This window comes from Osmerus eperlanus, chromosome 26, assembly GCF_963692335.1.
Source record: "Osmerus eperlanus chromosome 26, fOsmEpe2.1, whole genome shotgun sequence".
Taxonomy (NCBI): domain Eukaryota; kingdom Metazoa; phylum Chordata; class Actinopteri; order Osmeriformes; family Osmeridae; genus Osmerus; species Osmerus eperlanus.
The window spans coordinates 6062366-6089665 of NC_085043.1; the positions used below are offsets into that span (position 1 = coordinate 6062366).

The 27300-nt window shown below is 42.3% G+C and overlaps 3 protein-coding genes across 6 annotated transcripts; 1 reads left to right on the forward strand and 2 right to left on the reverse strand.

Annotated features, from left to right (window-relative positions):
• Positions 1 to 606: 606 nt before the first annotated feature.
• gadd45ab (growth arrest and DNA-damage-inducible, alpha, b) lies at positions 607 to 2504 on the reverse strand. The gene is made up of 4 exons (XM_062452776.1): positions 2335 to 2504; positions 1990 to 2091; positions 1621 to 1834; positions 607 to 1321 (listed from the first exon to the last, which is right to left on the reverse strand). The coding sequence occupies exons 1-4, from the start codon at positions 2382 to 2384 to the stop codon at positions 1208 to 1210; spliced, it is 480 nt and encodes a 159-aa protein (XP_062308760.1). The 5' UTR covers positions 2385 to 2504; the 3' UTR covers positions 607 to 1207.
• A 608-nt stretch (positions 2505 to 3112) lies between these two features.
• sec16b (SEC16 homolog B, endoplasmic reticulum export factor) lies at positions 3113 to 13461 on the forward strand. 4 transcript variants are annotated; one of them, XM_062452410.1, is made up of 23 exons: positions 3116 to 3613; positions 4126 to 4453; positions 4669 to 4766; positions 4858 to 4960; positions 5733 to 5820; positions 5966 to 6095; positions 6240 to 6391; positions 6485 to 6546; positions 6741 to 6879; positions 7099 to 7323; positions 7733 to 7830; positions 9040 to 9121; positions 9313 to 9430; positions 9555 to 9666; positions 9815 to 9920; positions 10318 to 10455; positions 10612 to 10725; positions 11065 to 11146; positions 11344 to 11613; positions 11766 to 11794; positions 11944 to 12039; positions 12138 to 12223; positions 13273 to 13461. In XM_062452410.1, exons 2-22 carry the CDS (start codon positions 4170 to 4172, stop codon positions 12183 to 12185), a joined length of 2574 nt encoding a protein of 857 aa, XP_062308394.1. In that variant the 5' UTR covers positions 3116 to 3613; positions 4126 to 4169; the 3' UTR covers positions 12186 to 12223; positions 13273 to 13461. The 4 variants fall into 4 exon arrangements, with proteins under 4 accessions (XP_062308396.1, XP_062308397.1, XP_062308395.1 ...); XM_062452412.1 differs by lacking the exons at positions 11766 to 11794; positions 11944 to 12039; positions 12138 to 12223; positions 13273 to 13461 and having other exon boundaries at positions 3113 to 3613; positions 11018 to 11146; positions 11347 to 11511; XM_062452413.1 differs by lacking the exons at positions 11766 to 11794; positions 11944 to 12039; positions 12138 to 12223; positions 13273 to 13461 and having other exon boundaries at positions 3113 to 3613; positions 11018 to 11146; positions 11350 to 11511.
• Positions 13462 to 19879: 6418 nt separating this feature from the next.
• Positions 19880 to 21719, reverse strand: znf648 (zinc finger protein 648). Its single transcript, XM_062452910.1, has one exon. It carries the CDS (start codon positions 21663 to 21665, stop codon positions 20172 to 20174), a length of 1494 nt encoding a protein of 497 aa, XP_062308894.1. The 5' UTR covers positions 21666 to 21719; the 3' UTR covers positions 19880 to 20171.
• Positions 21720 to 27300: the final 5581 nt, after the last annotated feature.

Here is a 27300-nt window from a genome sequence, read left to right on the forward strand (position 1 = left end):
GTCTAAAGAGCCACTCTTCACAAGGCTTTGTCCCCCGCCGTCCGTAGTTCTAGCGTCCTCTTAGTGTGTGACGGTTCAGAAATGAACCTTTTCTTTCATCTCAGCGTATTATTAATACCGCCAGTGGTATATTATCTCCCCACTTTTGTTTTTGAACGGGGATCTAGGGTGAAGGGCCCTGTCACACTGAGTGCACTGCTGGCCGCAGGAAACAAAGTGGGGGTTCTTGTTCTCGCTTCCCACGCAGCACAGTCTATTCTTAGGGATGTGCTGTAGAGGGCATGCCAACTGATGTCTCTGCAATTTGTCTATGTGGCATCGTATGCAATGGCTTCATTTACTGAAGTTCCCTACTAGAATTTTTGCACAAGATGTACTCCCTGGTTGAGCAGGTATTGCATGCGAATTGTTTAAGCTACTTTAGCACAGTTCTTTTGGAAATGTCCTGAATGGTCTGTCTGCCCACATCCAGAAAGATCTGTATGACTAAGAGGAGGGGAAACATAACAGTGCATTAAAGAGAAGTTTCTTCCTTACAATATGTCCCACCCATCTAGTAGCCAACAGTTGCATTGTACCTCAAACCAGAAAGTCTAGGAAACAATGATATGTTAAGTTAAATTTATTTCACATTTCAACAAGTAGCAAATTCATTCAATAAATACAATTCCTTAAATTAATTTAAATGTGAATTCAAAACGTTAACGAGACAAGTAAAAACATCCTTGTAATAGCCTATGAATACATTCCCTTTTAAATAAATCAACACATTTGAATACCATGAGTATAACATTTCCCTTTTCAAGAGTATCCACTTTTGGTCCAAGTTCCTTGAGCAGGGTTGAAAGCGTGGACTAGCCCAGTCCATTCGGAACCAGTCGAGTCCGGACTGGTCCAGTCCACGTGCCTGTTCTGGGCCACTCTGGTGTCCCGAACGTGTGCTACTAAACCACGTGCTCACATGATTCAGTTTCCTGTGCAGACTCCGTTCCCGATAATGGGAGGCACAGTCATTGCTCGGTAGACCTGTAACCCATCTTGCTGAGTCATTCTTTCTTAACCGTTGGATCTTGTTTTCTTGTTCCTCACCCCCCTCCCGCCTCTCCTCTCACTCTCCAGGGTTTGCTCAAAGAAGTCCAACAAAGGCGGCTTATTACACATGTTGAGTGCAGTTTTGATTGACAAGTGTTTTAGAATCCTCGCTGTTTCATCGGTCGGGGAGATTAATGACGGGCACCCACTGATCCAGACAACGGCTGTCCCTGCAGAACCGGTTTACTTTGCTCAGTGCTGGGTCCTTCCAAGTAGTAGACGGAGGGTTCTGGAACAATAACAAAAGCAGAACAGTTAGTTGCTACCGATACCATTCTCAGAGTTGCATTCCTAGGGCTGGAACAGAGTGCTCATGCAGGGTGCTCAAGATTTTGCAACGTATGCAAAATCCTGTATCCTCTGCAGACTGGATGCCTGAACTTCAACTAACTTTTTGTTACCACATGAAAATATTGCGTCCATTAATAGATGCAGGAGATAATAAACATGCAGAAACCCAGACCAAGATGCTGATATTTTCTAGAAAAGCTTGTTTGAATGTAACAAAAGCGCAGTTATGACACTTACAGTGACTAATACACAGTGGAGATCCATGGGCTCCCCTCCAGGTTTCCCTCCACCAAGAATCTCTGCCAGACGCCTCATGTTGCTCACTCGAAGGATGTTTATGTCGTTCTCACAGCAGAATGCCTGGATCAAGGTGAAGTGGATCTGAAGAGCAACGTCTTCTACGTGTTCCTCGTCAGTGGCAAGGAGACATAACACTACATTGTCCGGGTCCCTGAAAATATCAACAATCAAGAGGTTTGTTAGAGACATGGTATTGACATTTAAACAAGACGTATTGTTTAACATTACAATGCACGTGTTTGTGTACATTTGTGTAAGTTTATTCTGCAGCTGGCTATAGCACTTTGACTGAAGACAATGGCTTACACATTGAGTGACTTTGCTGCCTCGTACACTCCGACAGTGATGCAACCCTGAGGTAATGCAGAGCTGAGGACCTCTTCTAATGCTTTTTCCACCGATTCCATTCTGTGAAGAGAAAAAGACATATCTCTGCATAAAGCAAACAGCTTACAAATAAGTACTCTTTTTAGTGCCTTCTTGTCAATAGCAAGCAATGTAACTGAAGCTAATACTATAACGATTGTCGGCGCTAGCTAGTATTTTGCTAGCCCGGTCGTGCATCCAGTCAGAGGCATATGTCGGAATTTAGCCTGTCAAATCATACTGTAACCGTAGTTTATAACGTAGAAATACTGTATGATGTCTCACCGTTCTGAAGAGTTGTCTCCAATTGTTTCCTCAAAAGTCATATTGCACATCTGAAAAAGGCAACACAATATCCACACTCTCGAATCGATGCAGGTATCACAACGTCCTGTGTAATCCGCTGGGGAAGATCACCGTGTACAGATCTCTCTCATATGACTACTTGCACACACGGTTTGCTGTACAAAACGACCTTCTACAGACTTCCACTTTGCATATCCAATCCTATTGGTCACATGCTAATGAGGCATGTGTGTACAGTTTGTAAACGGAGGAGCGCCCCCTTAAGCATTAGCACACATATTGTTTGAGAAACGAGTTGATCATGACCTGTCTTAAGGTAAACTGCGACACCCTGTGGCAGTAGTAGGACAGTGCTGTGGCAAGTGACACTTTCACTTTACATAAAAAAAGAACTTGGCCAGATTGAATGTATGTAGGCTATTTGTATCTGATATGATAATGTACCGCAGGCTTTCGAGTTCGGAATTGAACTGCTACATGACAACCATGTTGTGTCCTGCTAGCCTACATGTATTGCGTGTGAGAGCCACAGTTAAGAGACATTGAGACCAGCATTTTTAAGCTATAGAGCATACATGGCAAAAAAATCAAAATGTTCCTTTAGATAGTGTCCAGCCCCCTCACCCCCCCCCCCCCCCCCAGCCCCATTGTGGAGAACGTTATTAAATGGCTGGTATTCAATGTTATGACAAGAGGTAGGCTTGGCTGTATCAGACAGTAGGCGGCTCCGCGCAACGTGGCAAGTTCGACCAGCACTCTTCTACTTTGTGACTTTTACCAAATTGTAGTTGAAAGTTAGATTTTCTTACAATTTACACTATTAATAACAAACAGTAGACTAAACACAGAAAGACTGAATTAGATTGAACTGAGTTCACTGCAGAAAAGAAAGCATCAATTTGGCATGCGTATTCAAGGGTGTGGATCAATCTCATCCCTAGACTACATTCAAATGAGCTAAAGATGCTATCCGGAATCCCTCTTTGTGCGTGGTATGTAGGCTGTCGGCTAAAAACTATGTGCAGATTTCACAATTTTGCATGAATGTTCTGAACCTTATTTGTTTTTGCTTAATTGTAGGCTATAATCTAACTGAAAAAGGGCGCGTCAGGGCTTCTCAGTGATATCACTGGCGCCTTTGCACTTTATTCTCTCGTGCGTTATCTACAAGTCCATGGGTCGTCTCAGTTCATGTTGTGTTTTGAGGGAAATGATGTGGCACATGTACTTTGACTGCAACTGGGAACGCATGTAAGCAGTAAGTTTGAATCTTTACAAATAACTGGGGAAAAAAAACATTTATGTAGGCTACAAATTGTTTTGGGGGGCTTTTCTTGAGAAGAAAGTCGAATTGCCAGTGTATTATTAATTGTAAGTTGTAGGTTAATGCGTGGAGGCCTATATGAAAATGTTAATAGAATTGTTACTGTAGCCTACTCTACTTTTATATCTTCTTATAACTTTGATGTCTCTGTTCTTATATACTTCACGTCAAATATGGCTGGTATTTAACGTAAATGGAAGAACATCATTTGCCTTGTTTTGTAGGCCCGGTCACTTTTCTTAGACTGAAGAAAAATAATCAGTGTCAATATTGCAAAGATCATTCTGGTGGTTATATTTACAGTAGTAGCCTGAACAGTCCTTGTAGCTTTTTAGTACCATTTGTTTCTTTAGTGGACAGCTCTTTTTTGCATATTCAACCTAGGTATTTACATTTCTCTCTTTCTCCGTCTTTCCCCCCCCCTCAATGTTTTTTCACACTGGAAGTTCTTAACACTGTTTGCTAAGATCTCTGTAAGAGAGACAGTGGGATGGACCCCAGAGGATACCAGTGGCGGCAGTCTGACCCTCACTCCCAGAGACCCAAACTCCCAGACGACTTCCACCGCCCCACTCCCCAGGGAGGTGGATACTACCCACCACCTGACCCGAGACAGAGGGACCGGCAATGGCTTCAACCAGACCCCCGCTACATAGCTCCCCTCACCAGCCCTCCACCCAGACCAGAGTACCCACCCCTCTACAGCTCTCCGCAAGCCAGAGCTGCATATGGCCATGACAGACCAGAACACGCACTCCCTAGACCTCATTCCAGGTTTGTTTCTTGAGGCTCACGTCAATCTGTCCATCATTTACAGGTGGATAGACTCAGCCGAAGGCACAGACCGCATGCATGTCTGGCAATTGTTACGGAATCTGCATTATTGTCATTTGCATTGTAGTATCTGCGAATGCGCTGTGGGCAGATTTCACGATTCTCTTGGAGGATCTGGTGTTTTTAGTTGGCGCGTGTGCTACTTCTGATTTCAGGCATGGCTATGACCATCCACCCCAAGGCTTCTGGAACTACAGGGAGGACTACAACCACTACGACCCTAGTTATTACACAGGCTTTTATGAATATCCAGGTACTTAGTCACAGCTTCTTATCAGCGAACCCCAGCCAGAAATGAAGGTGTGTTGATAAGCTCAATGGATTGTTTGATTGTTTTTATGTAGACGCGGGTCAATGGACTTCCCAGGAGTCCAGGAAGGCCGACCCGTACCATGACAGGAGGTACAAGCAGGAGCATGCTGGGAGTGCGTCTGTAGAACAGTCCAGGTGAGAATGACCTCTAGATCCTTCTAGATTGTCTCTACGCGAGCGGGGAAATCCATCAGCGACATATACTAAGGAGTATACCCCTGTGTCGATCATCAATCAGCTGTAGCTGTTCAGACTCTCTCCTGGGCTCCTCACTAAGACCAACAAGTTGATCACATCAGGTCTTTACAGGGGCATCCTGTCTGTCAAATGATTGATTTGGAAATACTCTTGTTGTTTTATAAAGCACTGAATGGTTTAGGGCCAAAATACATTTCTGATGTTCTATGAATTTATGAGCCATCCAGACCTGTCAGATTGTCTGGGACTGGTTAGGCTTTCTCTCCCCAGAGTGAAAACTAAACATGGAAAGGCAGATTTCAGTTTTTATGCACCATCTGGATCGAACCCCCAGAAAACCACAGGTCTGCAGCAACTATCAGTTCATTCAATGAAGGCTGAAGACTTTTATGTTTGCGGCTGCCTTTTTACGAAATCTACATTATGGCTTTTGTTGAATATACTTCACTGAACTGTAACTGTTGCTGTCCTGTTTTATCTATCACATTCTGTTTTAGCCTATTTTTTATCGAACTCTTCAGTTGTATTTAAATATATTTCAGTTTATATTGTCTTATGGTGCTTTAAAATTTTGTCTTGATGCCTTTTACGTTTTATGGAAAGCACCTTGAAGTACCTTGTTGTTGAGATGTGCTATACAAACACATTTGCCTTGCCTTGCCCATGTAAAGCGATTTCCTCAAATCTCATATTATCTCATACACCTTAGGTATGACCATGGGAGAGGTGGTTTTCAGCACGATTCCAGCAGACATGAGGGTGATCAAGCTGGGGAGAACAGCGATGATTATGGAGAGGTGAACACAACAGTGGCTACACACCTTCTATAACTGAACCAATATCTTCCTGCTATTGGTTATGGAATGAAGTTAATTAGCCGCCTGGCTTTCGTAGCCTGCTCATGAATAGTTAACCTCCAGGCCTCGCTATGTGTCCCTCTAGGCTTTCTATTACAACACGGGCACACTGGCAAGCTCCAAAACCTCAGGACTATCCTCCAGTAGTTATGAGCTGAGTCAATACATTAACGGCGCCGAGACAAGCGACTCTGCAGAGATGACAGCAAACACAGGTAAAACCTACGGGTATTCTCTCCGACACCTGGTTCTGCGTTGAAGAATGTGTTGCAGGGAGCCGGGTGACACCAGATGAGGGTGTTAGTGAGGATGATGATGAACCATGAGGAAGACCAACCCTCCGTGTCCTCTCTCCCAAGAGCGTGTTGTAGTGCCCCAGGTGACTGCCCCTCTGAAATACTCCCTGCCTCACGCTGTGGTCAGCTTTGGGCCAGCAGGCCAGCTCGTACGGGTCAACCCGGGACTGGTGACGCAGGGAGACCCAGGCCTGCTAGAGATCCACAGCCTTGAGGTTTGCTCACATTCCCATACGGTTTTGGAAATGCGAATCACGAAGGTTTTCATCAAGGCTTCTGGATTTGACATGATTGGGTGCTCTTTACAGGTCATTCTAGGTGAAACACAAGAACAACAGGAAATGAGAGATTTTCCTGGGCCTCTGGCCAGGTTGGTACACTAAACATACACTTTTCCCCCCCAAAAAAAACAAACAGCATCAAGCAATGCTTATTTATTTGTGTGCCTCCATCTTTTTAATATAAAACTACAGACATGTAACAAAATTGCATGGAATATCTATGGTCCCAATATTTGTTAAGTCAGTTTTTCGACCAATAACAAATTGCCGTGGTCGTTTCCAGGGAGGATCTTCACAAAGTGGACGCTATCTCATTCGCCCTCCAGAGGGCAGAAGCCTGCATGAGAGATGACAAAACCCAGGACAGAGAGTCTGCTACACTCTTGTGGAATTTACTGATTCTACTATGCAGACAGAATGGAGTAAGTCACACGAAATCTCGGCTCCCCATTTCTCCCCACAGATCGAGCGCACCGGCCAGAATATCACCGTAGCTTTTAGTCAAAAACGTTACATTTACATTTATTCATTTAGCAGACGCTTTTATCCAAAGCAACTTCCAAGAGCGAGCTCTACAAAAGCGCACAGGTCACTGATCGTTGCAACGATTGTCTTTGTGTATACGTTGATGTGGACTCCAGCGCATCGTTGGTTCCGACATCGCAGAACTGCTCCTGCAGAACTCTTCAGGAGCCTGTGGGCCAGAGCCTCCCACTCTGATCGACCTGAGAGAGGACCTCGGTCCGGACACGGAGGTGCCTGAGGGGCATGACCTCCTGACAGGGCATGGGGCCACACCCATTTCAGAACATTCACAGCAGGCACTGGAGGGCTATACTAAACTCCTCCTAGCTGGCAGGAAGAAGGTAATACAGTCTGTCCTTCTCGTTGGCTGCTGGTACCCTTGTCAATCAAGCATACTCTTGCCCCCCCCCCCCCCCCTCCAAGTATGGAAGTATAACTTGGTCCGATATTATATTCTTGAGCGAAAAGGCATTTTATTTTTGGTTGGGATGATGCAGTTACATTGATTTAAACGGATGAAATGCTGCGGAAAGGTAATAGCTGTCAAGGAACAAGTTAACCACGTCTGAGATGAACTTTTTTAATATGCGGCGCTGTCTATTTGAGCTAATTGCATACACCTGTCTTTTCCCCTCGCATCTCCAGAAGGGCCTGGGATTTACAGGATGATTTGGGACTTGGCACAGGGGTGTCTTCTTCCTTTGCCCTATGACCTTTTGTGCTGTTCCTTCTCCCCTACGGTGTTTCCAGGAAGCCTTGGAGGCGGCCATGAAGACCGGCCTGTGGGGCCACGCTTTGTTTCTGGCCAGCAAGATGGACAACAGATCTTATACAACCGTGTTGAGCAGGTTCGAACAGCCATATATCGCTTGCGGTGCACTTATTCCAATATCAGTCAATAAAAAAAAAGGCTACTTAATGTTAAAGTTGATGTGGGTAACATTATAAAATGTGTTTCATATTATTTGAATACATTCAAATATGAGAAACAGGGGCCCCCATTTCTCATCTGAACTTCCGCACTTTCCTCCAGCTCAAGTTTGATTGACAGTGCTTTCACAAAATAAGCCGAGGAGGAAGGCCCGCCTCACCAAAGGTGATTGGCTGGAACAGGATTGCTGGAACATAATTGGCTGGAAAGTCACTCCAAGAATTAGAAATGAACATTTGACTGGTACTGAGCTGTGTTGCTAAACAACTCTCAGAGGGCCACATAAGGAGACTTAGGGGACAAAACATTGTACCTATTGTAACATTAACATGCTTAGAAATACTTCTATGTGAAAGCCAGAGAAGAGGTTGACTTTGGGTGGCTTTGTTTTTTACAAGCACATTTGTAACATACATTTATAAAATGAATATGTATGGTTCTCCAATAGAATTAACTTTAGATGCAGACACTTTGTTTGCACATTTTACAAACAAGCAGAAGCCTGTTACGTGTAAATTATTTTGCCTTGTGTCTAGTCGGTCGAATCTATTTAGAGTATGCTGTTTTCACTGCCCCGACAGGTGTGTCATGTTTTTTAAAGGCCACTTAGGGTTAGTGAAACTTTTTCAATTTAACACAAAGAGTTGTGTCAAAACAGCCAGAAAAGCATGTTCCCTCACATTCTGCAAATTGGTACCGTGTAGGTTATCCCGGTAGTAGGATATTCTGGCATCTTTGGCGTACTGTATTAGAACATATACAACAAGGAAAATCCTAGCATACAAAAACATATAGAAGTTTGGGTAGAGGGCCTCAGCACACATCATTATAGTGCGGTTCATGCAGACATGTAACCCAAGTCACTTTACTGCTTCATCTGGCACCATTAGCAGTATGTGCTTGGGCAGATCTCAGAGCCGCACGTGGAGCTAACATTGGACAGAGCTGGGGGGGCTAAGGGAGGAGTCCAGATCACTAGGCTGGGCACTAGGTGCAACGTGGCTGATTATAATATACTTGTTGTCATATTCATGTCATTTGATTCTTTGGGATATATTTAGCTGGTGTTGTGGTTTGTGAATTTCACAGTGTGTCTTTGTGTGTGTGTGTGCGGTGCTGTTTGGAGGTTTACAGGCCAGCTAGCAGCTAGCGACCCTCTCCAGACCCTCTTCCAACTGCTCTCTGGGAGGATCCCTGCTGTTTCCACGGTAATATTTTTTAAGTTTTGATGTCACAAATCACAGACACCCTTTATTCTCCTGACTTAGATTACATTTTCATCTTTTGACCACATTCGTTTTCTGTGTCCGGTTGCCCTCAAAATACATGCAGGTATGACTAATACATGGCTGTATGACTATTATCAAAGTGAAATGTGAGTTTATGTGTGTGTTTCTAGTGTTGTGGAAATGAGAAATGGGGAGATTGGAAGCCACATCTGGCCGTAATGTTGTCCAATGAAACGGAGGATGCTGCAACGCACCAGAAATCCATAATGACATTAGGCGACACACTCTGTAACTTCCTCTGAGATACAGTGCGCACACGCAAAAACACATCAATGTATCTGATAAGGTATATTTCACTGTGATTACAGAAGAAAGAAAACAATCTTACAGGTGATTGTTGCCTATTTTTCAGCCTCTCGAGGCCTGCTACACGCGGCTCATGTGTGCTACCTGACAGCCGGTGCCCCTTTCGGTGTGTACACGTCTAGGACAGACAAGCTGGTTCTTCTCAGCAGCAGCCACAGGTGATTTAAGCTCCCCCGTCCACCACACACCCCACATTCAAGTTATAAACAACTGAAAAACAAGTTAGTCCGAAAGCTGCATGTGTTTGGTGACAAAACTGTTATTGACCTGCTCTAATGCTGAGAATCAAATGTTTATTCCCCTCAGTCTTCCATTCTTGCAGTTTTCCACAAATCAGGCCATTCTGTGTACTGAGTTGTTTGAATACTGCCAGAAACTTGGTGATAAGTCCTTCTCTATCCCTTCCTTCCAGGTAATTGACATGATTTGTGGCACTGTCATAACTATTCTGCTTTGAGTGAACAAAGCGGTGTTAGCAGAACACTGTTATTGTAATCATATTGGAAGTTTCTAACGTTTAAAATGGTGTATTCTTAGTAAATAATGTGTAATATGTATATATTCATTCCTCAGCAATAACCTTTTTCAGTTTATTGGAAAATACAGCTCAGTTGTTCTGGGTGTACTACAGGAAGTCACCCAATTGCATACAATAATGGCACAATCTTCCTGTTATGTTATCCTAACCACATAACTTGGAAAAAAACGAAATGCTATGTTGACGTGAATTTCAAATGACTGAAAGACAAGGTGATGGGAGGACAGGAAATCTATATCTGCTGACGCATGTGCTCGTGTCGCATTGTCAGGTGTACAAGTTCCTGTATGCGTGTCGCTTGCTCGACTGGGGGCTTGTGTCCCAGGCTTTCCATTACTGCGAGGTAGTGGGCGGAGCTCTGATCGGACAGCATGAGCCTAGCCTGGTGCTTCTGGGAGAGGTTGTTAAGGTAGCAAACCCCCCCCCCGTGGCACACTGACATCCACGTACTCCCCTTTGGCACCGTTCAGATCTCGTTCTCTTTCACATGTTCTGCCGGTCCGGTGTCTGGGAGTGTGACCGCCCCTTCTGTGTTTATGTGGCTCAGCACTTCTCTTCTATTTAGCTGGCAGAGAGACTGGGCCACTGGGAGAGACAGCTCAGCGCAGCAGCTGGCATCCGGCCCGGTCCGGATCCTGAATGGCTACGGCAGCTGCGACTCAAGCACCAGGGCATGCAGGTGACCACGTTAATCCAGTCATTGTCCCCATGTCCCCGTAGCCACGTGGTGTCCCAGGGTGTCATTTGGAAGCAGTTGCACTATCAAGCCAAATAAGGACAATTTTGTTTACTCTGTGCGGAGTGCGACGATCTTTTAAAAGGTCTGGGTTCTGATTGTCAAATGATGTCTGTCAGTTCAGTGTTTTCTCAGATTACATTTATATTTAACTCTACTAAGTTACAGTGTCAAACAAGGTGAATCGTTCAGAAATTGGCTCTCGCTATTGTCATTGTATCTCACCTCTTAACAGAACATGGAACACCTAAGCCTATGCCCTAAACATATGTATTTGCTCAGATGGGGAGCAATGGTTGGAGTAAGCCTCAGCAGCACCCTGCTGATTGCTCATTGGCCTACGAGGAGAACACGGTTTATTCAGGTAAAGCTCAAGTCTCTCACCATTCTTTCACTGGTCCCACACTGACTCCCAGGGGAGCCGGTTCCTTATGCCTCAAGCATCAGAACTGCTGGTGATGCGTGGCGACTTGACCCTCCTCCGTACCTCTACAGTGCTAGGGAGCGGGAAGAGACACTGTAACGGTTTTGGTTGACCTTTTTTCTTTGCCGCGGGAACAGAAGCAGGTGACTCGTCTGACTGTGGGGAAGTGACCGGGACGAGGCTGAGCCCACATGTTGACCTACTTGGCTCCAGTGGAGCAGAAATGGAGCAGGCCCCCATACAGCAGGTCTTCCCCTCCCCATCCGTCATGCCTGACATGCAGCCAGCAGTGCCCCTTGTACCTCTTGGGGGCCAAGACTGCAGTTACCATAATGCAGGTGGTGCTCACGTCCGCCCTGCCCCTCTGCATCCGGTGTGGCGGGATGGTCCCTGTGGAGTGAATTCGGGTGAGCACATCTTGGTTTTGATGAAGCACCAAAAAAAAGAGTAGACACTATGACTATCATCGCCTCCGTAAATCAATGGAAATATTTCGTGAAGATGTTTATAACAAAAAACATTTTTTTTTTAAATAATGTGTTTTGATGGTACTGTCCAGGGACTGAAACCTCCTTCAGTGCACGCAAGGTGAGATATGGACCAGTTCCAATTACCACTTCACCATGATGGTTCCAATGCTATCTGCCTTAGTAAGAGCAGAAGTCATAGCCAGATAGAGGTTAAAATACAAACAACCTGAATCTATATCGTTTCCGATACACCATGCTTACTTACAGAGCCGGCATGTGACTGCAAAGATGCATGCTGGGATGCCTGTCACAAGGTATGGACATGGACAGTCGACGGAATCGGCAGAAGTCCAACCAAAACATGTGGGTGGAGCCTACACCTCATGTACATGACCTGTACCGCATGAGAACCTTTAGTATGAGTTCTGTTCCAACATGACCATATCATTTTCTTTTGCCAGAACACCCCATCTGGATGGTTTAGCTGGTTCAAATCACAGCCTCGATAATGAGATTGACAAATGAGACCGTCTGCATTGCTACAACGGTAAGAATATTTGAGCCCTGTATGTTTTTAGTTATAACGAGTCAGAGAGAAGCCATTTAGAGCAGCGAGTTGATTATATAGCTCTGTACTGTAGATGATCTTTGGTGACTTTTCAATTATTTTTAAAATGGGGAAAGAGACAATTGGAGGATGTATTTTGTAAAGAAATTATCATATAGATAGTTAAAGTTTGTTTCAAATGTTTAAACAAAGTTGTGCTGTCACATTTATTTTATTTTTCTTGTCTTTCATGCTGAAAGTTACTGTCCTTTTACCCTCTCATAGCCAGTAGATAATTTGTTTAAATTGTGAACAGTTTGTGAAGTGTTGTTTGTCCACTGGCCCCATAAACAAGTTCTAGGTTGTACATTTAGTTTGTTGTGATACAATATGTAAACCTTTCTCACTATCCCTTTTCGGTCTTTGCAGGGTTTTTAGCTATTTATCATATTTATTATGGCAATATATATCAATAACAGTGCACAGCTACAGCTTGTTTAGCTTTCTCTCTTTTTCAACTGAGAATATTGCACCATTACCACATAGCAGTAGAAAATACTGATGCTTTGACCAGTACTGTCAATCTAACTCAGTTTCTAACAAATTTTTAACTCAAAATGGTATGGTTTTTCATGTAGTTTGACAAAGTTATGTAAAGTAAATACATATTGAAACGGTTTGATTTATTGCCATAAGCTTTCAGAGAAGATGATCTTATTGAAATCAATGCAAAAGTAACCAGGATAATGATTTATTTTATTTTAATAAAAACATGAACTCAAATATCAATTGAACTGATACAAAACAAAGACAGAATAGTTCTCCCCAAAACAAAGTAATGCTTTAAACTCACCACAGGATGTTGCTATTAACAAGTAATCATTGTCATTTCCAGTCACGTCAGTTAAATACTCATCAAAACAGTCGACACAAGGTTCTATGGTGTTTTAATGAATGCAATTTGGTATGTTCAAGTTCCTGTTCATTTTTGTAGTCATTGACTCACTGAATGTTGTACCTGATGTGTTCTCATTTTTGTGTTTACTCATGAGTCTCCGCCCACTTCTCTATCCTCTACCCCGCCCACGCCCATCATCATAGGCTGCCCAGCTATAATGCCTTATGGACCCTCCTCTACATGGCTCAACCCTCTTATCAGGAAAGCATAGCCTTGCTATTTAATGATAGATAACTGAATGTATCGATCGAGTATAATTAAACTGTACTGCTATTTACAATCATGTGTGATGTGTGACTTCTGTGGTGAAAGTGCTTTGGGGCTTTGATCTTGTCAATGCTGGCTTGTACAACACTGAATCAAATGGCTGATAAACACATTGTCTTTTCGCTAAACTTGCTGATGAGTTCTCAGATTAGCCTATAGTTGGGCCTTGTTTTATTTTGGACATTCTCTTTCCTTCTTTGTTATTCATGTCCCTTTGTAAAGCAAGAGACCATCTGGAAAGATTTGGAGGGATGTCTTAGATTGTATTGATGCAACAAACGTGTAATCGAATGGACGTGCATGAGCACATTCAGACTTTCCAGTCTCATTCTGCGCCTCGTGCTTTGCATTACACCTATGGGAGCTTCCTATCTGGAAGTCAATCTGAAAACCATTTATCATAATTTCACAGAGATTGAAAACATTTCAAAAAAGTTTCTTTATGTTTAAGTTTTCCAAAAACGGTTCTCGGAAAGTTACCCTTTGGCATTGGTTTGGAAGTATTTTGCAATTTTATTTGATACAATATAGGAAATACAAACAAATGTGGAAATACAAACTTGATGTGGTCATTGTGAATGATCATAAAAAGTGAACATACTGGTTTATTGGTAGTTCAGTAGTAACCCAAAACTTTGGAATACATGGAAAATGCTCTAGCAGTAAAACTGAAGCAAAAAACTCAACACAAGCTTTGAACATTGGTCTCTAAATACCCACCACCAGCATCTGGCCAATCTTAAAATAGTTTTTGTGTACCAACATTTTAGACATTAATCTGGCTAGGTCGTTTTCAAGGACACTTTGACATTGCCTAAAATAAGAGTTGTCTTGTTTTCATGCAGGATAGCTGGATTATACAACCTTTCAGAAGGTTCTGTTTCACAAATAATATACCATTGTCTATCAAAAAGCTAACATCACGAATACTCATTTGAATTATTTTTGTTAAAGGGACTAATGTTTCAACAAATATGTGTTTCCAGGAAACATAATCTTATCATCTTAAATCAAGCAGGCTACCAAAGCAAGGTGCAAGTTACATAGGACTCAGTGACCAGTTAAGAGAAGGCCCAAACTACCCAAAGCACACCCCAACACCAGACCACATGTCTTTTTTTAGGATGACCTTTAACCCTACAACATTTGCAGACCATGTGGTAGGACGTTACAGAAATACATTCCCTGAGGGGACATGACAGGTGAATGCTGATGGGAAAACTCCTTGAAGCCACTTGGGTTTGGCAAAGGGAGGTGAATAAAGGGATTCTGACTTACAAACTTGGATAGATGACAAAGACAATAGAACCATTCATATGAGCAACCGATATTTTGATTTGAAGCCATATAAACTTGGTCTTGTGATTCTCTCAAGTTCTTATAGTAGGGCTCACAGTGTAAGCAAACAGATGAAAACTGTGGGGGGGGTCTGATGGCTGAGCGGTTAGGGAGTCGGGCTCGTGATCTGAAGGTTACCAGTTCGATTCCCGGCTGTGCAAAATGACGTTGTGTCCTTGGGCAAGGCACTTCACCCTACTTGCCTCAGGGAGAATGTCCCTGTACTTACTGTAAGTCACTCTGGATAAGAGCATCTGCTAAATGACTAAATGTAAAACTGGGGACGAAGAAATTGAGGCTTGATGAAATTGATAATCGTCCGGCAACAATAGATAATGTGACATACATCAGCGTTCCACGAATATTTATTTGGAACAAAGTAAAAAGCAAGTGCATGTTTGACCAAAAAGTGCCAAAAGGAAACCCCGACCCCCACCTACCACTCCAACACTCTCTTTTTCTCACGCCATAGTTAGCCATATCCTTTTCAAACCATGAGAAGAGAGATCTTCACTGCTCTACATCTTTACCTTTAAATCATCTGAAGGCTGGCATTTAACACAGTTCTCTGCACCTAAAATATGGAAACGTAAGGGTTCCAGATACCAGTTAGCTACAGACCATTTGACAAAGGCTGAGACCCTTGAATACTTTATGCCAAAGTATAAGTAGTGATCTAGAACATCGACATACTGTATGCCTCTGTAAGGCCTGAGATAGTTGATGTCATGCGGCAGCTGGTGCGTGGGGGAAAGGGAGACCAGATTTGGGATGGACATCCCCAAGGCTATCAGGCTACGCATCTGAGCGCCCTTCATTCCCTGTAAAGATAGCCAAACTGGTGTGTGTAGTTAACATTCCCTATAGCACAACTTGTTCCATGGCAGATACTTCTATGAAGGAGAGTGTTTCAAGAACAAGGAGAACCTGTGTATAGCAATAGGAGCACATGCAGGGCATGTTACTAATTACATTTCTGGTGTACTGTATACTGTACTGAACATGGAATGTGAAACATCATACAAAATAATTATGTTTTATGTTTGTAATTTATGCCATTCAACAGAATTGACATAATCCATATCCAATCCTATTTGTTTTATACTTTTTTCCTTAAATTGCTGTGCAATATAATGAATGCCTTGAACGTTTCAGTACTGTTGATAACTGTATCTTTGTACTATATTGTTCATTAAGTTCATTAAGTCAGTATTAGCCCATGGTCTTATACAATCTTTAGGCCTATGTCATGTATAGGGGGGACCGTGTTCACATTGTTAACAAATTCAAATAAAAAATGAAGTGAAAATGAACCTTGTTAAAAATAAAGAACAAAAAAGCCAAGCCATAATCAAATGCCATTCAGGGAGCTCTGAAATAGGGTAGGAATTTCACAACACGGCTGTTGGCATCTCCTTTTACCATTAGTTTGCAGTGTGACTACAACTGGTGTCTAAGTATGAGCTAAACACGCAGGAAGAGGATTTGGATGAGGCAGATCCAGGTCACTTCCCAGGCTCCTACCACTATGACGTTATGCATATTTGTAAAGAAAATTTCGTATTTATTTTTATATTTATTGTAGCAAACCAGGGGAGTCAGACCTGCCAGTCCGGCCCTGAAGGCGGGTCCATCGACTTCAATTGGGGGAGGTGATCGAGGGAATCTATCTGCCTGTCGAGGTGCTGCAGCCACTGGGCACATGGCAATGGTCACACCTGGAGCCCATCAGACAATCAGGCGAAGGCTTAAAGGGAGCCAGCCCAAGGCCGCAGAGGAGGGAGAGAACCAGGGAGACAACGCTGGAGGAACGTTGCCCAAACGACTAAACTTTCCCTCTGCTTTCCACACTCCTTGAAGGACCACAGACCCCGGAGGGGAAGACCCCTGATTTAAAGTTTGTCCCATTACCCTTACCCTGAAACCCTTTAGTAAAGACCCATTTATTAGTTAACCCCCCGTGTCGGAGTCCTGTTTTATTGTGTATCGGGCCTTCAAGTCCCCTGAGTAGCTACATTATGTACATATTTTTTTTATTAAAATAAAGACAGAGGCAGTGAACACAAAATGAAAACAATTTTATGAGGAAAATATGATTTGTCCTTTGATGACAGACATTATGTCAAAACTCAGGAGCTTATGTGATTCTTTTTCCTAACAAACCAAAATCTCCAGCAACAGACCGACACCAGGTATGTGCTTTTTGAACTACAGTATGTTTATATATATTCCACTGTGTAATACAAAAAGCCTATAACAGAGTGTTCTTGGCCTCCATGCGGCCATGGAGATGAATGTGCATTCTTAACCCTCGTGCTGCCTTCGGGTCACATGACCCAAAGGTTCATAACGAACCATCGTTGTGTTTACCCAATTTTACCCAATACAAAAACAAATTAAAATAATTTTCTTTTAACCATCGCAATGTGGGGGGTCTGAGACAGCCCGACAGTTAAAAGAAAATGCTTCACTTTGTTTTTGTATGAGGTAAATTTGTCGCAATACGACGGTGGGTCACAATGACTGATGGGTCAGAATGACCCGAAGATAACACAAGGGTTAAAATGGTCTGCGGGGATGTGAGAACAGTGAAAACTGCAGTAGTTATAAATAGACAGACCAACTGACAGAGGCCACACTTACTGGAATAGATTGTTTACATTTAGTCATTTAGCAGACGCTCTGGATAAGAGCGACTTACAGTAAGTACAGGGACATTCCCCCGAGGCAAGTAGGATGAAGTGCCTTGCCCAAGGACACAACGTCAGTTGGCATGACCGGGAATCGAACTGGCAACCTTCGGATTACTAGCCCGATTCCCTCACCGCTCAGCCACCTGACTCTCATGTTCCATTTGGCACTCCTCCAACTTTTAAATATGAACAGGGTTCAATTTACATTCTGTCTCAAATGGTCCAATCAGCTTTCCTCACAATACCAATCATGTGCTGGAGTGACTGTGGGAGCCGGATGGGGCCGCTTCGTTCACATTAGTAACTTTGTTCTGAACAGAACTGGGTGTGCAGACACATACGAAAAGTTTCTCCTCCATCTTGAAATTGTGAAACCTAGAAATGTTTATCATGACCAAAGGTTGCTACGTTACAAGAAACAAGAAAACAATCCGATTGGCCAACGCTAGCGTTTTCACGCTCCTCATTTACATAAAGTTGAGAAAATCCAACTTGCAACGCTCCGCTCCGCTCCGCTCGCCTTCCCACAATGCCCTACGCGAGCGTCAACGCCTGGTTTCATTGAAAATTAATTGGAAGCCGACGCCACGCGCCGCCCGCTCCGCTGCAGTGTGAACGCACTGTAAGTCCTCAATTGACCTTTTAAGGAGTGAGTTATTTTTCCAAAACGGAAGCTAGCTAGTTTTAGTTAGCTTCCATTACCTAGCAACCTAGCATAATACTCGTAGCAATGCTACTACCTGCTAGTGTTACTTGTTAGCCTCCTAATTGTAAATTGTGAAGCCATAGTATAGCGTTTGTCATATAGTTTTTGTCTATCGGAAAATAGTCGGTTGGAATGTTCAGAATCACACATGTGTGACGCTACTCCTTAACGGGTTAAGAGCATGCTATGCATTGAGATGTGGAGGCCAACTAAGGTAAAACAACACCGTTCTGATCACAATCAAAATAAATATTTGAATGCATTACGTTTGCATCCATGTTCTCTGACAGGGTCAATTACAGTTCATAAAAAGGATATATTCAGTTACACTGAACAAAGTGCAATTGGTTTTAAGTGTGGGACTCATTCAAGTCACCAATTAAAATAAGGCACATTTCTCAGTTTTCAACTCTGTCCATTTTTACCAAGATAAAAATGTAACAGTGCTAAATAACATTGTGTTTACTGACACATGATAGCATAGCATTCACCAGTAAATTAATGTAAACCAATTAGCAATAGAGCTAGAGACCAACAAATAATTCATACTGGCATAGCACTAAATCAAGTGTCCCTGAGTACTTGAAAGCTCTATCACAAGTTCATGTAAAGTGCTTAAAAGGTCCATTCGATTACCTTCTTAAAGGTTGTAGAATAAGGCTCTGATTGTACTTTGTAAAACAATAAAATTGGCGTCCAAAATGTTACAATTCTTTAAATGTCAAAGGAAAAAAATATGCAAAGAGAAAAGAAAATGAGTACATTCCCTTTCAATTAAAAAGAAGTGTGCTTACAAATATTCCAATCATTCTACATGTTTAAATCCGAAACATGTTTGAGGTCTTTTTTTTTTTTTTTTTACACAGTTTTACCTCCACATACAGACATATGCAGTAGATGCTTAAATATGATAGAACTGGACAGAAATTGTGTACTGGGAGAGCAGATGTGTTGAGGCACTTTTTAGAAATGAGCTAATAGTAGCTAATTAGCTAATAGAAGCTAATTAGCTACTATTGTTTCATTTACCTTCCAAGCTCTGCTTATGTTCTGTAAGGCACCAGAAACATTTTGGCAGAAAACTAGTTTTAGCATTCAAGCAATAACATACATCACACACAGCAACATTGGCTGTGTAAAACGTACAATGTGATATTAAGCCATATTGTGCAGATATATACGTACAATACTATACATTGTCTTGTTACATTGTTTCAAATATTCATTTTGAATTCACCCAATAAACAACAATTCACTGTGCCTTCCCTTTTTGGATTAAATATGATCAAGGCATGTATTAAATCAATTATTAAAGATGTACACATCCCCAAAATGAGAACATTACATGTCCTGGTTTCTAAGATAATTCATTAAACCAGTCTGTACTGTTCTATATTGCACAAAGCAGTTTCCTGTTTACTGTACCAGTATTGTCAAATAAAGCTTATTCAAAAATAAACTTAATGAATCCATATTGCTTCGGTAAATAAATAATATTGAATCAATTTAAATACATATTTATGGAATAAGAATAAAAACAAGTATAACTCTTTTAAAATTTGTGCTCAGATGAAGCTCAAATGCAATATGCTGGTTTTTGTCAAAATGATCAGTGATAGATGTAACAAACAAATTAATGCAAAACACTTCATAATTGTTCCATATCTGGAGCTATGTAATTTGGTTTAGACGATTTAGTGAATTTCAAAGCTCTTGTTGATAAAGAAAATAAAACCAAACCATACTTTTTAAATGTGCACTCTTTGTGCATAAGCTCTACGCAATTATGATCAATCTGTTATTCTAGTGTTGTGTTTCGATTGGACAAAAAACACAACAACAACAGCAACAGTCAAACCTCACAAATATTTGCGGTTATACATAATATCTGTATTACCGACTGATCCTAAAGGAACACATTGTTTTAACAATGGGCTTTGCAGAAAGTAAGGTGTAACAATGGTCTTGACGAGCACTCCAATCAAATCAGGCATTCTTGGACTTGTGGCTTTGCATATGCTGCGTGAGCTGCGAGGCACACTGGAAAGACTTGTCGCACTCCACACAGACAAAGATCCTTCCGGCGCACGCTTGCTCCTGGTGGCGTTTGAGGGCGGCCGTGCGACTGAAGCTCATGCTGCAGCCCGTGCAGACGAAGGGCTTTTCTCCGGTGTGGACGCGCTGGTGACGCACCAGGCGCGACGCCATAGCGAAGGCCACCCCGCACTCCGAACACTTGTAGGGCCGCACGCCGCTGTGAACCGCCTTGTGCTCCAGGAGGTTGGAGGATTTGGTGAAGGACTTGGCGCACACCGCGCAGGTGTACGGCCTCAGTCCGGTGTGCACCTTTTGGTGCTCCGCCATGCGGCTTGCCACGGCGAACGCCTTGCCGCAGTCGGGACAGCAGAAAGGCCTCTCGCCCAGGTGGGTGCGCTCGTGGCGCAGCAGAGAGAGCGGCTTGTTGAAGGTCTTGCCGCACTCGGCGCACGGGAACGGCTTGTCGTTGGTGTGCATGTTGCGCTCGTGCTTGCGCAGGTCCGAGGAGCGCACGAAATCCTTGCCGCAGGTGTCACAGACGTACGGCTTCTCGCCGGTGTGCGTGCGGATGTGCTTGCGGTAGTCCGAGGACCAGATGTAGGTTTTGACGCAGAAGGGACAGTGGTACGGCCTCTCGCCCGTGTGCAGGCGCTTGTGCTGCTGCAAGGTGCCTTGGTGAGAGTAGGCCTTGCCACACAGCTCGCAAACGTTAGGCTTGAGGCCACTGTGCGTGTCCAGGTGACTCTGGAGGTTGCTCGACTTCTTGAAGGCCCAGTTGCAGTGTGTGCACTTGTAGGGGCGGTTCTCCGAGTCCCCTTCCACCCCCCGTTTTTTCATCGCCGCAAAAACCAGCGGCACCTTGCCATCCTCGCAGGCGTCAAACATAGTTGCATCTTTGAGAGGGAGATTTGCTCTGCCTTTCTCTACCTCCCTGTCACCACAAACACCTAAGGGTGCCTCTGGATGTTCTGCCTTGAACGTTGTCCCCTTTGGCAGTTTTGGATGGGTGCAACCATATTTGCTTTGGTCGTGACTTTTATTCGAAATGCAGCGGGCGATTTTCTCGCGTACCGTGTCACCATCACATCCCTTTCTTCTACTGACACCGTTTCTTTCAGGTGCAGGGGAACCCGGACCACAGAAAGCTTCTGAACAAAGTCCCTTTTCTCCAGATGCAAGTTCAGCAAACCTCTCTGCAAGAGTCCAAGTAGGAGTCTGGGGGTTTAAATAGATCATTTCAATGTTGACATTCCCTGAGAGGGAGTTGGCACCATCATTATAAGATGAGTCAGAATCACTATCGATTGTGCAAATGCCACTGTCACCTACATCCACAGAGGACACTTGAGGGACATAATGTCTTTTGCTTATGACGTTTTTCCTGAAGCTTCTTTTTGAAATGTATTTTTGATCAAAAAACCTTGAGGGTGTTATATCAGACATATTCAGTTTTGCAGGGATGGATGCACATGCAGGTTTTCCTTCTTTTCTACTCCAACGACTAAAACAAACAAACAAACAAAAACATTAACAATTAATATAGTGGGCTGCACTGTATACGTCAGAATGTTATTCCAGACTAAACTATAAAGTATACTTTTCACATGATTCAAATGATCACATTAATTACACTGTAAGAATAAGCAATACCATGAGACAATACATTCACAATAATTACATCATTAACATGGAGAACTGTGAAATATAATGACATATCGCATTGAGAACACAATTAAGTAATGCAATCTAACTTAAAACTAAATGCATTTGGAGTAGTGTATGTAAAATATGAATGTCATTTATATTTTAGACTTTGTGGTTAAGCCACAAATCTTGTTCAGTATAAGGATTTCAATTATGTACACTCACAAATATAAGTTCTGATTTATTAGGTGCAAAGTTTATTTGGGGGTTTAATAACTTAATGCAACTAACAAAACATAGCTTTCAAGCTTTATTGATTTTAAAATACCTAAAATGGCATAATTATAATGTACCTATATACTATGGAATACATTTAGTGACTCAGTAATCCTTGCTGAGTGCATCTGTCGTGCTGCGGTACTGCAGCTGTAGCCAACTGCAAACTGACCCAAAGGCTTGTTTCATAGGCATTCAGGGGTTAGAATTAGTATGTACAATGTCGGTTTAGGATTAGGTCAGTGTATAGATAGAATGTAAGTGGCACAAAAGTCATAAATGAGAATTCAAAGTTGTAAACTTCTAAACATTATGTCAAATAAAAGTCGCTCCAAAACTGACTGCACTTTAGAAATTCGTTCTTTAACATGCTCAACGTATCCGTGGAAGGCTATTTGGATAGCTAGACGCAAGTGCATTTCGTTGCTTTTACAGCTCTTGTCATGACCCTCTGACAGCCTTTGTGGAGGAGCAACAGATTATAAATTCCAATTTCTCTAATGATCTTGTTATGCCGCTAACATCCGCAGTCAAACATATTATAGGCCTATGCCGTGTCAATTAGTGAGCTTTAGACAAAAATGACAATAAATAAACAAAGGCTAATAAGCATCTATGGATTCACCTAAAGTTAACACTAACCAGTATTCTGGATATTCATGGCTTTTAGAACGTTTCTCAGCTGAGCTTCTGTCATGCTGTCACACATGTCCCCTTACCTTCAGCAGTGTGGAGTTGACTAGTTTCCTCGACTCCGTGGCCAAATCATTACTCCCCTCCTTCAGCAATCCATGTCATTCAAGCAGATGGCTAGAATTGAATGGGCGGGGTTTCGTGTGAGTGATATGTCTAGTGGACAACAGCGTGCTTCCACGCGCACGGACGCCAGCGCTTAGCAGTTTCCTTCAGTTTCTTTCAACATATTATGACGTTAATACGGAATTCAAGTCAAAGGCATCTCTGGCTGCCGGATCACCTTTCGATCAATCAATAAATCGATCAATCCATGTATCCTGGATTGACTTAAAATTACAGTGAGGAAGACATAAATTCTCTAAGAATGATCTCTTATTTGACCGTGGATTGTTTTATTGCGTGTCTCTAGACTAGGTGTGTTTCAGAGATGGTATGTTTCAGAGATGTCTAAAGAGTTCAGTTTTCTCAAAATACACCTCGAGATTCATATCTTTATTATTTTTTTTATATTATCCTTCACTTTTATGCATAACTCATTGAATTCTAGTTTCACATACAGTTGAATAATGAGTAATGATCCACTACTGGAAACTCTTAACACCGATTAATACAATTTTATATTCGTTTTGAGAGGTGAAGGGGATGACGACAATAATGACAAGCTGATGTTATTAAGTGTTTATAGGAATAGGACATGCATGTTCATGTAGGCTTAGCAAGCTATGCAATAATGCTATCATTTAAATCATTATATTCAAGCCCAGTATCAAAATACCAATGCTACCTTATAGATTCCTTTCCTTTTGATCACCTAATAGTTTTGGCTTTTTCACAAAGTTCAAGTTGACACTGCATACAGTACATTGGAATATACCTTGCAGAGCTCTGAACTGAGTTCATGAATGTAACATGAGCTTAACAATAGTGATTTGTGAATAGAATTGCAATAGCAATTGGATGGCTTGATTACATTGCATATTTTCATCATTTCACCCACCTGAGGCTAATAGCTCCCACAAGAAAGTGTGTGTCTGCAGTGTAGATACATCGTCTGGCCAACAGGGGGCGGTAAACGTTTGTCCTTGTTGTGGCCCATGTGTAGTTTCATGTGCTGTTTTTTTTGTGAGGACACATGGCAGGGAGCAAGACCAGCCACCTCACAGTCTCAAGTTACTTTATGAAAATTGTCAGTCGTGACCTCACAGTGTCTACATTGGCTGGCCCAGGATTGCTAACTAAACCATGTTGTCAGTAGTTTAAAATAGTATGCTAATTTGTGGAATCCAAATAAGGATTGTTTTTAGAATCACATTAAGAGAAGTAGATTCATAATGTCTTGGTTTTGTTTTCCTTTATATACTTATTTTTGTATACATTCACATTATATAGGTATCCTTATACTGCAGTTAAGAGCTATTGCGGGCAACTGTATTCAAAATTACCCTTCATTCGTAGATAGAGGATAGATGGGTTGGAGTGTAGTAAGGGCCAAGTACTCTCGGGTCTTGGACAGCCTGCCATGGATAACCTTGGACGTGCTGCCATCGTGTGGTTTTGAGACCATTAAGCACTCAGAAGCACAGTGCCCAATTCATGACTTGTGTTGTGCACCCATTTTCATTGTTTACTGTAAGTAAACGACTGAAAGAGACAATGAATGAGTCAACCTGAGGCTCATTGGCCATGGCCCATTTTCGGAGGAAAAACATGTTTTGCTGCAGGCCATCACTCTTCCTCTTCGTTGGGTCTGCTGTTTCAACATACAGTAACTCCAATTCCTTGTCTGTCTCCCGGCCTGTCTGAACGTCTGGTTTTGAAACAACAAAACAGCTTTCAGGAATCTGTGCAATTTCATTATTTCAATAAGATTATTTTGATTGACCATATTCCCCCACACTACCCCAGCCAGGTGCAAATTATGAGTTTCATAAATTACACTTAAAGCACATCAAGATGTGCTTTAAGTGCAGACTTTCAGCTTTAATTTCAGGGTATTTACATCCAAATCAGGTGAACGGTGTAGGAATTACAATACATTTTATATGTGCCCCCCCCCCTTTTTAAGGGACCAAAAGTAATTGGACAATTGGCTGCTCAGCTGTTCCATGGCCAGGTGTATGTTATTCCCTCATGGGAGTTCGTTATTTCATTGACAAGGAGCAGATAAAAGGTCTAGAGTTCATTTCAAGTATGGTATTTGTGTTTGGAATCTGTTGCTGTCAACTCTCAATATGAAGTCCAAAGAGCTGTCACCATCAGTGAAGCAAGCCATCGTTAGGCTGAAAAATCAAAACAAACCTATCAGAGAGATAGCAAAAACATTAGGTGTGGCCAAATCAACTGTTTGGTACATTCTTAAAAAGAAAGAACGCACTGGTGAGCTCAGCAACACCAAAAGACCCGGAAGACCACGGAAAACAACTGTGGTGGATGACAGAAGAATTCTTTCCCTGGTGAAGAAAAACCCCTTCACAACAGTTGGCCAGATCAAGAACACTCTCCAGGAGGTAGGCGTATCTGTGTCAAAGTCAAAAATTGAGAAGACTTCACCAGAGTAAATACAGAGGGTTCACCACAAGATGTAAACCATTGGTGAGTCTCAAAAACAGGAAGACCAGATTAGAGTTTGCCAAAAAACATCTAAAAGACCCTGTACAGTTCTGGAACAACATCCTATGGACAGATGAGACCAAGATCAACTTGTACCAGAATGATGGGAAGAGAAGAGTATGGAGAAGGGAAGGAACTGCATGATCCAAAGCATACCACCTCATCAGTGAAGCATGGTGGAGGTAGTGTTATGGCGTGGGCATGTATGGAACTGGTTCCCTTGTATGTATATTTATGATGTGACTGCTGACAAAAGCAGTAGGATGAATTCTGAAGTGTTTCTGGCAATATTATCTGCTCAGATTGAGCCAAATGCTTCAGAACTCATAGGACGGGGCTTCACAGTGCAGATGGACAATGACCCGAAGCATACTGCGAAAGCAACCAAAGAGTTTTTTAAGGCAAAGAAGTGGAATGTTCTGCAATGGCCAAGTCAATCACCTGACCTAAATCCAATTGAGCATGCATTTCACTTGCTAAAGACAAAACTGAAGGGAAAATGCCCCAAGAACAAGCAGGAACTGAAGACAGTTGCAGTAGAGGCCTGGCAGAGCATCACCAGGGACGAAACCCAGCGTCTGGTGATGTCTATGGGTTCCAGACTTCAGGCTGTCATTGACTGCAAAGGATTTGCAACCAAGTATTAAAAGTGACAATTAGATTTATGATTATGTTAGTTTGTCCAATTATTTTTGGTCCCTTAAAAAGGGGGGGGCCACATATAAAATGTGTTGTAATTCCTACACCGTTCACCTGATTTGGATGTAAATACCCTGAAATTAAAGCTGAAAGTCTGTACTTAAAGCATATATTGATTGTTTCATTTCAAATACATTGTGGTGGTATACAGAGCCAAAATGATGAAAATTGTGTCAATGTCCAAATATTTATGGACCTAACTGTACCTCTATGTCATTGACCAGAGGCACTGGGAGACAATAGTATTGAAGCCTGGTAAACAATCTGCAGTACCGTTATCTAACACAAGAGGCCCCAATTGCTCCATTTATTTTACATAGACCTGCATGCTTGATCGTCAACTCATTTAAATATAGCAATGCAACCTTCATCTTGGTATCTCCTCAATTATTTTGATTACATAGTTGTGTGATTGAGCCCCGTGAAATAACGTTAATCCGCACCCCTTTATCTATATTTTGGTCGATACGGCCATGTAAGCTAATAACCCAGCTTTTCTGGGTTGTATCCAAGATGAGGACCCCTGAATCAGTCGCTCCACCTGCACCATTTTGGACTTCCCTGGTCATTGGGGTCATGGCAAATGGCCATTACTATAGGTGCACTGTTGCAGAGTGAAACAACAAAAAAACACAAACAATTTCAGGTACAAGCAAACATACAGTGATGTGCTGTACATAGAGAGCATTAACAAACTTAACTGATTATTGTGAAACAGGCCCGCTTCAGACTTGACCAGAGACACCAACAACATGGCCAGGTAGGTGGTCATTAGACAGTAATTGCAGCATTGTGTTCAAAACTTCTACTTTAAAAGGAATGCCAAGGTGCAAAACATGTTTCTAACCGGTAATTGGTGTGTATAGGTGATGCAGATTCAGCATTATTTAATTTGTCCCATGTGTAGGCCTACTTATTCTTCTCACAACCAATCGTTCAGTATCGTGTATTTATACAAGATCAACGGTGTAATATAGCCTAAGGCAAACCAACGGTACCAGTGTTAAATAACATGCAGACTCAAAGCATATCCTAAAAAGATGACTAATAAGAGCTGTTGTGTCGGAATAGAATGACGCTGTCTGTCACACGTGTGGAACCCTACAATACAACCCTACAAAAGACACTATAGTTTTACTCTCACAATAGAATT